The sequence below is a fragment of the Calypte anna genome, chromosome 27, assembly GCF_003957555.1.
Source record: "Calypte anna isolate BGI_N300 chromosome 27, bCalAnn1_v1.p, whole genome shotgun sequence".
In the NCBI taxonomy this organism is placed as follows: Eukaryota; Metazoa; Chordata; class Aves; order Apodiformes; family Trochilidae; genus Calypte; species Calypte anna.
This window is the reverse complement of record NC_044272.1, coordinates 3,722,545-3,739,125: the sequence shown is the minus strand read 5'-3', so window position 1 is coordinate 3,739,125 and position 16,581 is coordinate 3,722,545. Positions and strand designations below refer to the sequence as shown.

At 40.1% G+C, this 16,581-nt stretch overlaps 1 protein-coding gene across 5 annotated transcripts in view; it reads right to left on the bottom strand.

The window, feature by feature from the left end:
• The window catches only part of SPOP (speckle type BTB/POZ protein), a 30,444-nt gene continuing 13,863 nt past the window's right edge, over positions 1 to 16,581 (bottom strand). For 4 of the 5 annotated variants that reach the window (XM_030466067.1, XM_030466068.1, XM_030466066.1 and 1 more), the window contains 9 exons: positions 14,478 to 14,620; positions 14,000 to 14,121; positions 12,230 to 12,381; positions 11,998 to 12,125; positions 8,130 to 8,307; positions 7,513 to 7,568; positions 6,958 to 7,080; positions 1,857 to 1,999; positions 878 to 1,342 (listed from right to left, as the gene is read on the bottom strand). In XM_030466067.1, coding sequence (XP_030321927.1) covers positions 1,198 to 1,342; positions 1,857 to 1,999; positions 6,958 to 7,080; positions 7,513 to 7,568; positions 8,130 to 8,307; positions 11,998 to 12,125; positions 12,230 to 12,381; positions 14,000 to 14,121; positions 14,478 to 14,555 — 1,125 coding nt within the window. In that variant the 5' untranslated portion in view covers positions 14,556 to 14,620 and the 3' untranslated portion in view covers positions 878 to 1,197. Of the gene's footprint in view, positions 1,343 to 1,856; positions 2,000 to 6,957; positions 7,081 to 7,512; positions 7,569 to 8,129; positions 8,308 to 11,997; positions 12,126 to 12,229; positions 12,382 to 13,999; positions 14,122 to 14,477; positions 14,621 to 16,581 lie in introns of all 5 variants that reach the window. The other variant, XM_030466065.1, reaches the window with a different exon arrangement.

Here is a 16,581-nt window from a genome sequence, read left to right as displayed (position 1 = left end):
AAATAGTAATTATTTATATTTTCAAAAAGAAAAAAAAAAAGTTACCAGCTATTTTGAAATTTCTTCCCTGTAAGAAGAGTGACTAATAGAAAGGAACAGGACTGGCTCCTATACAGTCAGCAAGTCAGGTACAAACAGTTGTTAAGAATCATTTAGCAACTCAGGACAGGGACTTCTGACGCAGCGTTCATGAACAATAAAACTTCTCTTTTTTTTTTTTTTTGCTTTTTTTTTTTTTTTTTGCTTTCTTAGAAAAAGGGGAGGAGGGAAATAAAGCAGGGAAAAATGCCAAAAACATTTCCCACAATATCTAAAAACAGTAACCGTTGCTCTTGTCAGACAGCACACTCCAGATCAAGGATTTTTCCAAGTCCTTTCAAAACCAATCAACTTGCCAAAGGATTCCTTCAGCCTATTCACACCTCCAGAACATTCACCATTTCACTGTCCCATTTCACTTCAATCTCTCATTTTACAAAAAGTGGGGGGGTTTTGGGTTGTTGGTTTTTAGGGGTTTTTTTGTGTTTTGTTTTTTTTTTTTGCAATTAACATACAAGTGCTACTAACAGAGAAACTGATCTTCTTGTTGCTGGATGGCAATAAGGAGTTACACAAAGGTCCAGTTTTTAGCTCAGCTGGAAGGACTTAAATTCTCTTTTCTTTGTTGTTTTGTTTCTTTTTTTTTTTTTTTTTTTTTTGACATAAATACTACTGGAGCTCCCATCAGGTATTTTCCTTTCCAGAGTTTCACTGAAAAATTCTTTTTTAACCCCTAAACACTCTCCAAAGCTAGAATGTCCTCTTGCTCTAGGCATCTGACGATTTGTTCTGTGCTGCCAGACGCAGAGACGTTGTTTTTTTCCCCAGTACCACTGCTGGGTTATCCCAACCTGGGTTGGTGCCTAAACCAAACCCTGTACTTAATTGACTCAGCCAAGTTGAAGGGAACACACAGACGATGCAGCGACAGGGATTCATTAGGTTGAACAGCCCCAGAGCCCCAGGCCCACCCTCCCCCCTCTCCCCAAGTTACTTGGTGCTGTTTTAAAAAGTCTGGGTGTCATGAAGCAGTCTCTTCCCCCCAACAACAGAGTAAAAGCTCCACAGATTTCGCTGTCTACCTGGTGGTCAAGGTTACAGCAGCAACAGCTGATGCTGCTTCCAGAAAAACATGGGGTGGTGTGACAAGACAGGACTTTAGGATTGCTTCAGTCGCTTACGTGGGGGTCCCAGAAAGGGACACTGTGCAGAGGCCAGGGAGCGATACGCCTCAGCCACCAAGTGGGGATGTGACACTACCATGGACTTCCAGCCTGATGTCTCCATAACGTCAGAAGCATGACTGGAAATAAGAGAGAATAAAGCTGAAGTTATCAATTGGGGATAAAAAAGGATTAACAAAATGGATTCTTTCCACACATGCCTGAGAAACCTGATGTGGACTGTCTTAGGATCACTCTGGATGTATGTTCAGACATCTTTAGAGGGCTGCAAGCTTTGGCTCTGCTGGTGTAACTCTGTGCTGGACAGCCCTTCAGGTTAAAGATAAAAAGCTTTAACATTCATGATTCCAGGTGGAGGACACCAGGAACACAGCACTTACCTACCCTGACTACTCAGTACAGAAGTATTTTAAATCAGTATCGGATGTACTGACAAAAGCTCTATTAGCTGACAAGGAGGACTTAAAATATTTCCAGACATCAAAGTATTTGGTAATCATTTTACATCTACTGAAAAGTGTGTTGGATTACAAGAATCTCCCCTGTATGTGACAGTTGTGCAGCCTGTTGCAAATAAACAAGTTGCTTCTAGGTTTGTTTCACCCAGGAATAAAAAAAAAAAACAAAACTCACTAGTTGATGAAGTCCACTGCTTGAGTTTTCAGCTGATCAGCACTATGGAGGTCAGCCAGGATGAGGATCTCAGCTGCATTTTCCACAGACAGGTTACTGCACAGTGCATCCTCACACATCACCTTCAGACGTTCCAGAGCGTACTGCAAAATACAAATAAAAATGATATCACAAAAAAGAAACACCAGACCTGCTGTGAAGCTTTACTTGTGCTCCTTCTTTCCAGTAACAAACTACTCTATGATACAGAAGATCTCTGCTTTGCTATATGCATCTGAACTGTAAAGAAGTAGTGACCAAAGAAAAAAAAAAAAGAAAAAAAAAAAAGAAAAAAAAAAAGAGGAGAAGCGGAGAAGAGAAGGAGAAGAGAAGGAGAAGAGAAGGAGAAGAGAAGGAGAAGAGAAGGAGAAGAGAAGGAGAAGAGAAGGAGAAGAGAAGGAGAAGAGAAGGAGAAGAGAAGGAAGAAGGAGAAGAGAAGAGAAGAGAAGAAGGAGAAGAGAAGGAGAAGAGAAGGAGAAGAGAAGGAGAAGAGAAGGAGAAGAGAAGGAGAAGAGAAGAGAAGGAGAAGAGAAGGAGAAGAGAAGAGAAGAGAAGGAGAAGAGAAGAGAAGGAGAAGAGAAGAGAAGGAGAAGAGAAGAGAAGGAGAAGAGAAGAGAAGGAGAAGAGAAGAGAAGGAGAAGAGAAGAGAAGGAGAAGAGAAGAGAAGGAGAAGAGAAGAGAAGGAGAAGAGAAGAGAAGGAGAAGAGAAGAGAAGGAGAAGAGAAGAGAAGGAGAAGAGAAGAGAAGGAGAAAGAGAAGAGAAGAGAAGAGAAGGAGAAGAGAAGAGAAGGAGAAGAGAAGAGAAGAGAAGAGAAGGAGAAGAGAAGAGAAGAGAAGGAGAAGAGAAGAGAAGAGAAGGAGAAGAGAAGAGAAGAGAAGAGAAGAGAAGAGAAGAGAAGGAGAAGAGAAGAGAAGAAGAAGGAGAAGAGAAGGAGAAGAGAAGAGAAGGAGAAGAGAAGAGAAGGAGAAGAGAAGAGAAGGAGAAGAGAAGAGAAGGAGAAGAGAAGAGAAGGAGAAGAGAAGAGAAGGAGAAGAGAAGAGAAGGAGAAGAGAAGAGAAGGAGAAGAGAAGAGAAGGAGAGAAGAGAAGAGAAGAGAAGAGAAAGAGAAGAGAAGGAGAAGAGAAAGAAGGAGAAGAGAAGAGAAGGAGAAGAGAAAAGAAGGAGAAGAGAAAAGAAGGAGAAGAGAAAAGAAGGAGAAGAGAAAAGAAGGAGAAAAGAAGGAGAAAGAAGAAGAAAAGAAGAAGAAAAGAAGAAGAAAAGAAGAAGAAAAGAAGAAGAAAGAAGAAGAAAAGAAGAAGAAAAGAAGAAGAAAAGAAGAAGAAAAAGAAGAAGAAAAGAAGAAGAAAAGAAGAAGAAAAGAAGAAAGAAAAGAAGAAAGAAAAGAAAAGAAGAAGAAAAGAAGAAGAAAAGAAGAAGAAAAGAAGAAAGAAGAAGAAAGAAGAAAAAGAAGAAGAAAAGAAGAAGAAAGAAGAAGAAAAGAAGAAGAAAAGAAGAAGAAAAGAAGAAGAAAAGAAGAAGAAAAGAAGAAGAAAAGAATAAAGAATAAAGAATAAGAAGAAAACAAAGAAAAAAAGAAAAAAAAAGAAAAGAAAGAAAAAAAAAGAAAAAAAGGAAAAAAGAAAAAAAGAAAAAAAGAAAAAAGAAAAAAAGAAAAAAAGAAAAAAGAAAAAGAAAAAAGAAAAAGAAAAGATAAAAAAAGAAAAAGGAAAAAAAAAACGGAAAAAAGAAAAAAAGGAGAATCATGATGTGCCCACCCTGAGAAAAAGCAATGGAGCAGAAACACACCCACCATAACTCTCATCCCAGCCTCCTTGTGTTACAGGCTTTGTTCATGGTTTGAAATGAGGATTTCAGGTCACTTCCTATCTTGGTTACTTCATGGCACACAAAGCCAAAGCAAATCCTTATTCTCACTGCTGCTGCATGAGAGCATTACCTGGGTTTGGTGGGAAGATCTAACAGTGAATGCTCCATAGGTGTTCCAGAGATCTTTAGGAAGCTTTCACTCAATTTCTTTGCCATTAATGACCTTCACACTAAGATCAGCCTTGCTCAAGTACATGCTACTAGTTTAATATTAAAATGTTACAACAATGGCCAGATTCCTTGGGGCTATCCAGCTGGAAATCAAACATGACACAGGTCTGTACTGCCTGGGTAAAGGCTCTGTTCTAACTTCATGCTGTCAATCAGAGTTTCAACCATTCAATTGTCAATTTACCTCAACGTTTTTAGATCCCCAGGCTTGGGCCATGTCAACAAGTTTGAGAAATTCAAAGGATATGCTAATAAGAAGGGTCTAATAAAATTTCACACTTTCTGCAGCACTTCAATCAGTTTTGAAACACACATTCATGGCCAAGATTTTCAAAAGCAACACAGTGCTTTCAGACAGACTTCAGAAGGGTCAGGACTCTGAAAACTTGAAGCCACTTGTTATCAAGAAATAAAACCAACCCCCAAATCTCAAAGTGTCTTTTGCAACACCCCAGCTAGGGACTGTAAGACTGAGACACTTCTGAAAATCTTGGTATGTGTGTTCTAGTTATGGGGTTTGTGGCTTTTTGGATGAAAACAATATTTCTGAATAGTTCTGAATATTCTAGATACCATGATTACATTTCAGAGGGATTAGGAGAGTAGTCAATTCTAATGCAGTTCTTACATAATAACATTAGGACTAAATAAACTGTCCTAAAGATTAAACACAGTTAAGTCTCCTTCATGCTGTGACTTCAAATTAAGTGATGTTTCTAAGAATAAAAAAAAAAAATAAATTATCTGACAGATAATTGCATTTGAGAGTATCTTTCATATTGTTATCAGGCTTTTTTGGACAACTTAGAGATGACGTGGTATGCAAGTTCTTCAGAATGTGAGGCTGCATTTGGGAAAGACACCAAATTCCTAAGGGCTGCTGTGTCAGAGAGCTGGTAACAAGCTCATCTGCATGATGATGAGAGTGCTTGCCATATGATAAGCACTATTACTATAAATCGATTTTATATCCTGACTGAGACTTGCATCCCATTGTGATCAAATTTAAATGAATCATTTTAGATTATAAGAACATTTTTTCACTTAAGAGTCAGCAATAATAATTATTTCAATTGAGGCATGGCACTCATAATCAGTTTTCTCCCACCAGGACCATCTGAGAAGGCAAATCAAATTTACTTTGCTTAATCTGTATCAATAACTAAAACAGTTTCAAATGAGGGGCAATCCATTAGTTTATATGATTGTCTGTCAGTAGCTTAAAATACAGCAAACAAATCTTAAAAATTATTCCTTTTGTAAATGGAATATTCTCCTCCATGCATGTACAGTTTTTATTTTGATTTTCCCTACAAATAGCTCAGCTCCCAATTACACAGTTTGGCAAAAGTGACCATTCTGGTCTCTCAGGTACCAAGATTTCCCCTTCCCCCTTTTCTTAATTACACTTTTAAAAAACCACCCTACCTAATAGCATACTTACCCAAGAGGCTGAAATAGTATCTCCTGGGTTGAGAAGATGTGCTTTGTTTTGGTTTTGGTCTAATTACATATTTTCCTCAAGAGACAGGAGGAACTCAGAAGGAACTGTTTCAGTCTCTTGAGTAAATATTAGATGTTTTATGTGCTTTCACAAAAGATTTTTTATTTCTGCTTTTAAAAGATACACAATGAGTTTAAAAGGAAAAAGCTACATTAAAAACCAGGGAACTAAAAGTTAAAGCCTGTTCTGTCCTTAATGTACTGCTTCTTACTTACACTTGTCTCAGTTTAAGATGGTATGTGAGCTCTCAATCAATACTCTTTAAATATTGAATAAAATATGTGGCAATGACTATAATCAAGCCAAGATTCTCCTTGCATTATTTCCCATTTGAATTCTAAGTTGCAGTGGCCTAATAATGGAGCATTTCACCTCTAAAATCAGCATTTCTGATGAAGCCCAGGTCTTGCAGTGACAGGGAGTTTGATGGCCACGTGGTGGTTGCGTGGAACAAGTTTACATGCATCCACATGTTAAAATCCACCACCCTAACTGGCACCCACAAGAGAATCCAAGGACTGAGGAAGCATGGAGACTGAACTACGCTCTCACCCCTAGAGGTGGTCCCTCCAGGTCAGAGTTGAGGCACATTGGCAGGGCAGTGTGGAGAATCTTGCACTGCTGCTACCCGTGCTGAACCTGTTCAATGGATAAATTCAGGACTTTAGTCTCCAGTGCTGTCAAACTGGCATCTTTCACCAGCACTAAGTTCACTTTTAAGAGAAAAAAAAAAAAAAAAGGAAATAAAAATTTTGGTTATATATTATGAATTTTCACTGGTTAATATGGCTCACTGGCCAGCAGAGCACTCTCTTCTGTCCTTGGGGCTGTAAAGGGAAGGAGGCAGTGGCCCTCTGGCTGGCAAGGCCACAGAGCTGTGCCTGCTACATAGGGACAACCAGCAGCCTTCCAGTCAGAACATCTCCACCACCTCCCTGCAAAACCACAGATGGGTTAGGCCACAGGGCTTACTCCAGTGCACCCCTTCTCTCCATAAACATCAGGGACTGCCACTGCAAAAAAGAAAATAAACAACAGGATCTTCCCACTCTTGGCTATCCATCACGTTAGAGCATTTCTTGAAGCTGCTGCTACCAGCCAGACAAGAAGGAGAAGCAGGCTCTGTCTGCCAAGACAGAACACTTTTGAGATCTGGTAATAATCACACTGAAAAAAAAAAAACCAAAAGAAATATTGCCAGGTCCACTTTGAAATTGTCTTCTCAGCCCCAGCTGTTGTACTAGATTACACTGAGTAGAGATGTTCTCTGAAATTAAGAAAATGCTTAAAAATGAGCAGTAGAGACAAAAATTCCTGATTGATATATGTTAAGATATGTATCAACAGAGCTACATGTACCCTACATGTATCTATACTACATTCAGGTTTACTTATAAGTCACAACCAATTCAAAGAAACTGCCCCATCACACAACCACATGAGAAGCTTACTGCAGCACTGTGTAAAGCCAGACACAGGCCATTTCTGGCTCTCTGAATCCCCATAAATCCCAACTGTACCTTGTCAGCAGCTGCCAGCAAGTCATCAGCCATTTTGTCAAGATTTGGTGCCTTCCCCGTGTAAATAAAGCACATCATTTCCTTAAAAACTTCAGGTTCCACATCATTGATTTCAACCCGGTTCTGCATCAGAAAAATGAAGCTTATTAAAATCCTGACCAGAGGCTAAAGGCTTCTTTCTACCCAAGCTCTTTTACTATTCAGAAACTTGATACAGAGACAAACTATTTAGAACATGTACTAGTTGCAAAAAAAAAAAAAATAATGAAGAAGACATGGATGGAATAAGAAAAATTCTAAGTTGTATTTCACGTTCTCTACTTCTCCCTATCCCACCCCAGACTCTTTCCCCAAAAGTAACAAAGGTAACAATTGCCTCCTTGATCCCTTTCTTCCTCCCTTCAGGACAGCTGAAGCAGAGACCTGCATCTAATGTGAGAAAAACAGTTAAAAGGTGACAAAAGTCACAAGCACTACCTAAGAAAGTTACCAGCCCAGTGATACTAAGAGTGGAGAAGAGAGTAATTCACTTTCTCCTCCCTTCAAGGAACTTACCTTTTTACTCTCTTCCATCTCATGCTCAAACATGGCACTGAAAACCGGGGAACGTGCTATGGCAGTGGGGAAAATAAAACATAGTTAGAGAAGCTCTTTAACTCCTCAACAGGAGCTAAGTGCAGCCACCACCTGAACAACTCTTCTGCTACTTAACATAGGAAAAATTCTCCCACAGTAGACAGGAAAAATTCAAAACAACTGCTAAAGCTAGTGGAGGTTGTGCAAGAATGTAATGTGGCTGATGTAGCTTCAAACTGGGTTATGGAAGAACAACTTCTGTCCTTTCAAAACAAGGCTGAAGAGTACGTGGGTGGTAACTGTATGTTTCTTGACTTCACAAGAAGGCATTTCTCTGCAAATGTGGTCACTTCAACCACAAAAGAATCCTCCTACCATCCTTGTCACAGGAGGAGATAGGCAATTAAAAATGGAGTAGTTGTTTCTTCTCTGCACCTAACAGTTCACAGAACAGTCTCTTATTACAGCTCTGCAGCTAAAAGAGCTGCAGAAGGCTCCTTTAATAATGAACTAAAAAAAACAAAAACAAACCCAAACCATCTGACATGAGGTTGTTGTCTCCTACCCAGCTAAGGCCCATCCAACTCAATACAGACCTGCTAGGATGGCTTTGTGACCCTGGAACTCCTGGCCTGCCACACAGAGGCAGCAGTCTGTGAAGCGCGAGTTCTCCCAGAGTCCTCCCAACTCATCCGCCAAACGGCACTCTGGTACCTTCACCATGTTCATGGTGTTCTGGCCAGAGATGTTGACAGAGTCCTGTACCACACTCACCTGGAGAGGGAAAAGAAAGCAAACAATCCAAAAACTCAAGAAAAACCCACAGTGAAAAACTTCTCTTCTGCCAGGAAGTTTTCATTTCCAGGTGAAGGGAAATACAGTGCAAAACCTACACCTCTCGAGCAAAATAACTGTGTGATTAAAAATGTCTACACTTTAAGGCATCCTTTCTACCCTGCCTTAACCTTGTTCTCATCCAGAATGTTATCCCAAGCCCTAACTAAATCACACCAAGAGATTTTCTCCTCATCCCCTAATTGCCAGCACTTCTATCCAATTTAATTGTAACTTCATTAGCTGGTTTCCTCAAGAAGTGGAGCCTTATTCTTCTGTTTTTACAGACATCATACCTGACCTAGTTTTTTCTTTCCATCAACACCCTGAAACCCTCCCCAATCAATAATGCAACACAGACAGTGGTTCAAATTAAAATGAAGTATACAGAGAGCTTCTATAAGTGAGCATTGCAAGGGCAGTGTCTGACCTCCCCAAAACATCTCACTTCTTCTGGTTCTGAATTCCTTAGAGTCTAACGCTTCCATCTCATTATTTAAGAAAACTGTAAGTTTAAAAAACCAGCTTTGTGTCAAGTAATTAGGAAGATCTGGGGAAGGCAGATAGATTTCTGCTCACCTGCTCTTAGACAGACCTGGTGAGGCAGGAACCATATGCAGCCAAACTGGCTGATGAATAAGCTACATTCTATTCCCTAGAAAAGAGAACCGTTAAGAGCTTAGTCAGCACCAAACCATTATTGTTAAACACTTGGTGGATCATACACCTTCTGCAGAAGACTCCAATTAAAAAAGATCAGTGACTAATACTGCCCTGCTGTAACAAAGAATAAAGGAACAAGCAGACAGACCTGGAAGCCTACGTGAGACTATCTTCTGGACTTGCTGTCAAGTCCAAGTTAAATTTCAGTTCTGCCACTAACCAATGGCCAAAGAAAAATGGACAGCAAAGAAAACTTCACAATTATGTAAAAGGAGAAGGAAATGATAAAGTGAGAGAGATGACAGAAGTAACTTCTAAGGAAAATAAAATGCTGACAGCACGTACCCGACTCTTGAGAAACCTCCAGTGGGTTTCTGCTGGCAGACACACTGTATACACTACAACACTCAAAATCAAACACCAGATGCTGCTTGCCGAAGGACACCACTGATTTGCTACAGCAAGTGGGAGGAAATCAGTGTTCTCTGTCATTCATTTGACCACTACAACATCTTTTTGCCCTGTGACATCTGGACCAGCAACATGGACTCAAGGATGAATGAAAACAAACCAGTTTCATTAGAAGGGAAATCTAAGATTTCTAAATCTTAGAAATCTAAATCTAAAATCTAAATCTCTTGCTGGAGAGTCCAATAGTGATTACAGACCAGCCAAAAGAGATTTGTGAATCATGTCTCAAGCCAACAAATAAATCCTCTTCAGTCATGGTAGAACGTCAGTTACTTTGAAAACCTATTACATGGCTTTGTATATAAGAAGTCTAGGTTCCACGAATGGTAGATTTCAAGTGGTGACCAGCTTCAGAGGTCAAAACAGACTTAAACTATTTTCAGTACCTCAGCAAGGGAGCCAATGCCATCTCTCAAGAGAGCTATTACCTCTGGGAGCATTCTTTTTGGAGATTTACCAGAACTATATGTATCTATGATGTTGGAATATAATTTAAACAGCAAAACATAATGCAGTTGGAAAATTATCAACCCCATCTGCAAAACAGAGGCAAAAAAAAAATAAAAAAAAATCCCAAACTGACAACTAAATGAGCTCAAATGTGAAATGCCTGACGGGGAACATCATTCTCTGTCTTAACAGTGTTTTAAGTGAATCATTATCTGTGGTCAGCACTGGACATGAGCACAGAGCAAAACACTTTTTCCTTTTAACTTCAATAAAACAATGAGAATCTGCAGCAGAGACACTCAGCAACCTTCTGATCTACAGAAAACTCCAATATATCCCCACATTATAAGCAGCTCAACATCCTTGCTAACTTCCTAGACAGTTTTGACGTAGAAAACATGCTTGCTGAAAAGTACAGATGTGAGCAGCATCACTCAGCACCCATGGCCAGCAGGGAAGCATTAAGACAGCATATGGCACAGTGGTTTACATGCTAAGAGTCTTACAGGCTCAGGGAAGATGCAAAAAAAAAAAAAATAAAATAAAAGGGCAGGAGGAAAAACTCCCAGACAAAGCTGTTGGAAGTTCTCGTCAAACTGTTTCCAGACAGCCAAAGCTTCCCCTCTGTTTCACTAAACTTAAGATTTCCTACATGCCAGACTGTAGAACAAACTGAAAGAGAGAACAAGTTATCAAGGCCCGGAGAAGCCAGCAGCAAGTTTTCTCTTCATCCAGAACAAACATGAATACTGAGCTAAAGCTTTTGAAGAAAGTAATTCTGTAAAGAGCAGACTGACTTGAATTAGTACTGGTTGCCAAGACTACTGGTGGATCTCAGGTTTATCTACATCACACCTCACAAATTCCCTTCTCAGACATTAATTTTTGAGTTTCAATCCACAATTGTGTAATTTTTCTGCCTCCTTTGTGATAAAAAGAAAGAGTAATCACCAGATCTACAGAGGTGGCATCCAAGACCCTGTCCTTGCCCTCCCCCATATTGCTGGGAGTGTTAAAAGGGCTCCTTCCACCCCAGTAATAATTTATGCTACTGATTGAATACACATCTTTTAGAAGATGGTTGTTAATTTAAGTAGGTGCATGTTTATAAAGGCCAAACTACTGAAAAGTATAAAAATAAATACAGCTAACAACTTGGACACAAGCACTTCTTTCACTCCTGAAAGAAAACACAGCAAAAGAAAAGACTCCCATACAAAGAACACTGCAGGAGATCCAAAGAGAGAACAACTTGTCCTACCTGTCTTCTGACAGAACTTACAGCTACAGGAGGTGTTTTGCAGTTAAAAAGACATTGGAAATAAGTCAGCAGAAGCTCTGAAGACACTCAATTCGTTTAAATTTGCCCATTAAGGTTTCTAAACTTGAACATCTGGCTTTAGAAACAACTGCATCTTTGCAATTAGTATTAGTGAAATAATAATTCTGAAAGCAGTTTAGAAAACGTATTGAACACAAAATTGTGGTTACTTTAAAACAGATTTTTCTTAAATTTTAATGTTTGTTGGGTGTATACACAAACTTAGGAAAATAAAGAAAACTCTTCTTTATTCTGTAGACAAGTATTATGTCAGTTTCCACCACAGAGGTAGCATTGGTTATTATCCCAGGTTGAGTTTCACATTTAAGAGTACAAACAGATGGATAAAACTAAACCAGAAGTAAATCATCTGAGAATCATCACAGTTGGAAGAGACCTGTAGAGATCATCTAGTCCAACTCTCTCACTAAAGCAGGATGATAATCAAACATGCTTAATGCCTACCATCACCAGAGGTAAAAGACAAATATAAAAAAATAATAACTGGAAGTGAAATGCGATGAATCACACACATAAAAAAAGCCACCAGCCACACACAAATAAAAATCTAAGTGCCACATAAACATCCAGTATTTCCCCTGACACCTGACTCCTTAAAAGCAGTGATGGGGAAAAAAAAAAAAAAAAAGAGAGAGAAAAAAAAAGGTTACATCTACCTTAAGCTAATGGAACTGCTATTCTTTCAGCTGCACAGGAAGACTTACCTCACAGAAGAGAGTGAGTTTGTCATCTGGAAGAAGTCCATTGGCCTCATCCAAAAGGAAGTCTCTTCTAATAAATTTTTTGAAACCCCAGTCCTTGCCTTGTACGAATCGATACGCTCGCTGGCTCTCTGGAAGAAAGACATGGTGCTCCAAATAAGCTGAGTGACTTGTTTGATCAAACAGCAAAAGGCAAACAACTGACCCTATCAGACAGAAAAGAGTTTTTACACACCCATTGCTTTTGTTTCTTCTCCTTTAGCATTCAGGATGGAGAATTTGAACTTTGCTCGAACTTCGCTTTTTGGACAGCTCACCAGCAGCAGATAGAGGGACAAATAATCTTTACTTTCTTCATCCAAGCCTTTAGGGTTCACACGTAAACACCTGGAGAAGCAGGCAGCTGAGTGAGATGTCAGGAACAGTTTTTGGCAGGTCACTGGTAGCTTTCAAAGCAAGGGCACTGTAGAACTTTCACAATAAAATGTACAGCAAACAAAACTGGTTTATCAGCCACTGAGCCACAAGGAAATAATGGACAGGTAAATAGAGGAACTGCATTTACAGTTACATGCTTATATGTAACAGAAAGAATAATATACAGGCAGTAAATATGGGTAAACCAATTAGGGGGAAGAAAAAAAAAAAGAGAGGGGTATGGTTTAAAAGGTACCCTGAATGTCAGTTTTCACAAAAGGGAAGTGAAATAAATAGTAGAATGGAGGCAAAGGATTCAAGGAAGTGCAACAAATCCAGAGAAATGGTAGGTATAATTCCACAAGAAACAACTGAAAAGAAAAATGAATTTCTGGCAGGCTGGTAGTTTCTCAAAAACATAATACCAGGGAAAAGGGCAAAGGGAGAGAATTCTTTTGTGAAGAAAAGGTAGTTAAGTGCAGGAAGAGCTTAACTCATAAACACTTCCATGATCTGAAACTTGACACAGAATCTAACAAAAAGCAAAAACGAGGCCAAGTGACTAACAGCTCAACCACACAAGCACAAAAAAAAAATAAATTCAGAAAGATCTAGGCATAAGAATGAGATCTGTCTAGCAAAGGTTATAAAGGTAAGTAATTCAGTAAGAAAAACCAACCCAAGGAAAGCACAGGTCTGCCACCCAAAGGAAACTAACACAAACTGTGTGACACACAGAGAATTACTTGTGTCTGGTTTTCCACAATCTGTACTAAGGAGGTTTAAAGAAAAATGTTAACAGACAATATCAGCAACAAAATATAAGGAACCAGGTGTCTACAGACCTACTATGTCAGACACAGCTAACAATAGATACACATTCAGAGCAAAGTTCACTCTGAGTTACTGGAAATTACTTGAGAGATCAGGAAGATAAGCAGAGTTTTAAGGGAAAGAAAAAGGGCAAGAAAAACTGTCATCTTTAAGAAGCAGAACCTCCTGGGCAGAAGGAGTTATACAACATGGGTACTTCAATCATCTCTGTGTTAAGTCTCTTAATTCAGAAAGAGCCACCATGAAGAGCAAGGTAATAGAGCAGCAAGAGCCTCAAGTTGCAGGATTTAGAGTGCAGGGAAAAATTAACTTTTTAACAACATGGAGTATTAATGACTGAAACTGAGAGGCTGAAAAAGCCCTTGAATACACTGGCTGTTGACTCTCACTGGTCTATAAAAAATGGTCAAGAAAAACATCAGGCAAAAAGAATCCCCAAATTTATGACATTAATAATCCTCCACAGCAGATCTCTGCTTCAAGGCAGGATGTAGCCTCCCTTCCAGCTATGGGTTCTCAATACCTGATGGCTTCCATTAACAGAGAAACACTGTGAACAGCCAGATTTCTTCAGATTTGTTTTGTGTGCCCAAACACTATGCTGAAGCAACAGTACTTTCTTCCTGTGCATACACTGTATATCCAAAACAAGATCCTGTGTTCACTACAAGTATTTTACTTCCTCTGTTACAGAACCCCAAATTCTCTCACCCAGTTGTACACAGAGGGTGAACTCATCTGCTTTAGTTCTTACCACTTGAGTTTATCATTGGCTCCAGATGAAAAGGTTGAGCTTTTGATGACCTCACCCATTTCTTCTCGGCAGAAGCTGAAGTTGTTTATGGTCCACATGTATGAAAACTTCACCACCTTGATCTTAAAACAGAAGAACAGGTGGTTCAGGGTTATGCTCATTCACCTCACCATTCCAAAGGCAAAAACTGAACACCTCTACGTTTTACTGAGTCACTTGCATGACAAACAATCCCCAGCAGAAGACAATAGGGCCTGGAAACAGCTGGTAGTGGCAGCCATGTCTGCTCCAACTTCTCCAACTGCCTCCTCCAAAGTTCTGCCAAGGGCAGAAGGCAACATTCTGCTTTTGCTTTAGTGAGTGCTTGTTGTTGCACGACCTTGTCTGAAAATCCAGGCTCTCAACTTCTTTTGATTTCAACTTCTTTTGGGTTCTAATTGTGTCACATAAAGAATCTCACAGCATATCATGGATTTACCTGGGTGTAGCACCAGCTCTCTGCTACAGGTCCACTCGACATTTCTGCCGGAGGAGGAGGACTCGGAACCCTTGACATCGCCAGTTTGAAGATTAAACAGAATTTCACAACTCAGCAGAAGAAATTTAGATTTGATCTTCACTCTTTTGGACCCCAAGAAAGAGAAAAAAAAAATACAAAACAATAACAACAAAACTAAGAAGAGAGAAAAATATCTTCATAAGTGCTGTTAAATCTCCTAGGACACAAGTTAAAGCCATGATCACAGAATCACAGAATCCTTGGGGTTGGAAGGGACCTCGAAAGATCATCTAGTCCAACCCCCCCCTGCCAGAGCAGGGCCACCTAGAGCACTTCGCATAGGAACGTGTCCAGGCGGGTTTTGAATGTCTCCAGTGAAGGAGACTCCACGACCCCCCTGGGCAGCCTGTTCCAGGGCTCTGTCACCCTTACAGGAAAAAAATTTTTCCGGATATTCAACTTGAACCTCCTGTGCTCCAATTTACACCCATTACCCCTTGTCCTATCACTGGTCACCACTGAGAAAAGCCTAACTCCATCTCCCTGACACTCACTCCTTACATATTTGAAAACATTGATGAGGTCACCCCTCAGTCTCCTTTTCTCCAAACTAAAGAGACCCAGCTCCCTCAGCCTTTCCTCATAAGGGAGATGTTCCACTCCCTTAATCATCTTAGTAGCTCTGCGCTGGACTCTTTCAAGCACTTCCCTGTCCTTCTTGAACTGAGGGGCCCAGAACTGGACACAATACTCCAGGTGCGGCCTCACCAATGCAGAATAGAGGGGGAGGAGAACCTCTCTTGACCTACTAACCACACCCTTTCTAATGCACCTCAGGATGCCATTGGCCTTCTTGGCCACAAGGGCACATTGCTGGCTCATGGTCATCCTCTTGTCTACCAGGACCCCCAGGTCTCTTTCACCTACACTGCTCCCCAGCAGGTCAGCCCCCAACCTATACTGGGACATCGTGTTGTTCTTCCCCAAATGCAAAACTCTACACTTCCCCTTGTTGAATTTCATCATGTTTCTCCCTGCCCAACTCTCCAGCCTGTCTAAGTCTCTCTGAATGGCAGCACGGCCTTCTGGTGTGTCAGCCACTCCTCCCAGCTTAGTGTCATCAGCGAACTTGCTGAGGGTACATTCTATACCCTCATCCAAGTCATTGATGAAGATATTAAACAACACCGGTCCCAGCACCGACCCCTGAGGGATGTTTTTTCCCTTCTCCCTAGCACCTTCAAAATATGTTACATTTAAACATTTCAAAGTAGTACCATATTTTTACTGACCTACCACCTCCATTCATTCCTTCAATATGCAGCTCCTTAAAGGAGTAAGCCTAGCATGTAATTTCCTTTCAGGAGCCCAAGATTCAAATACAAGACTCTCCACTCAACTTGGGATTTACTACGTTATCCTGAGGCCACCATTTCAACTTCCTATTTTCATTTTGAGAGTCTCAGACTAGCACAGATCAGATGTGACAAATGAAGTTCTTAATCTGAAAAAGCCACAGGCATCAACATGCAACCCAAACTCAACAGCAAAACAAAATTCTAGGTTCACAGTGGCTCTGCTAACATCAACAGAAAATTTTCCTATAGGTTAAACCTTCTTCCAAAGCCTTACTACTAGGGAAGGTTTTGGTTATTATTGCTTTACTTCAAACCAAATAGTTTTGTCCAGAGGGAAAGTCTCATTTCCTTTATATGCTCCTGAAGTTCCAAGCTTTCATGTGCCAAACTGTCATCTGCAGAGAACATATGGGGTTAAAACTGTATGTTTTAACTGCAACACACCTGAATAAATACACAGACACAACTGATAAAACAGGCACCAAACTACCAGGAGATTTGAAAACCAAACAGAATAATCAAACCATCTCCAAGACCTATTCCCTAAGGCAAATATAGAAAACTTCTTCAAATATGAGTTTGGAAACTGGGATTCATAACTCTGGCAGACAGAAAAGCACCACATGACTTCCATGCTAAGCCTTCTGCTAAACACTTTCTGTTTCACAGGTGCTATTTATCTGCACAGAACTGCCAGTGAACCACAGAACCTCCACTGCTCTTAG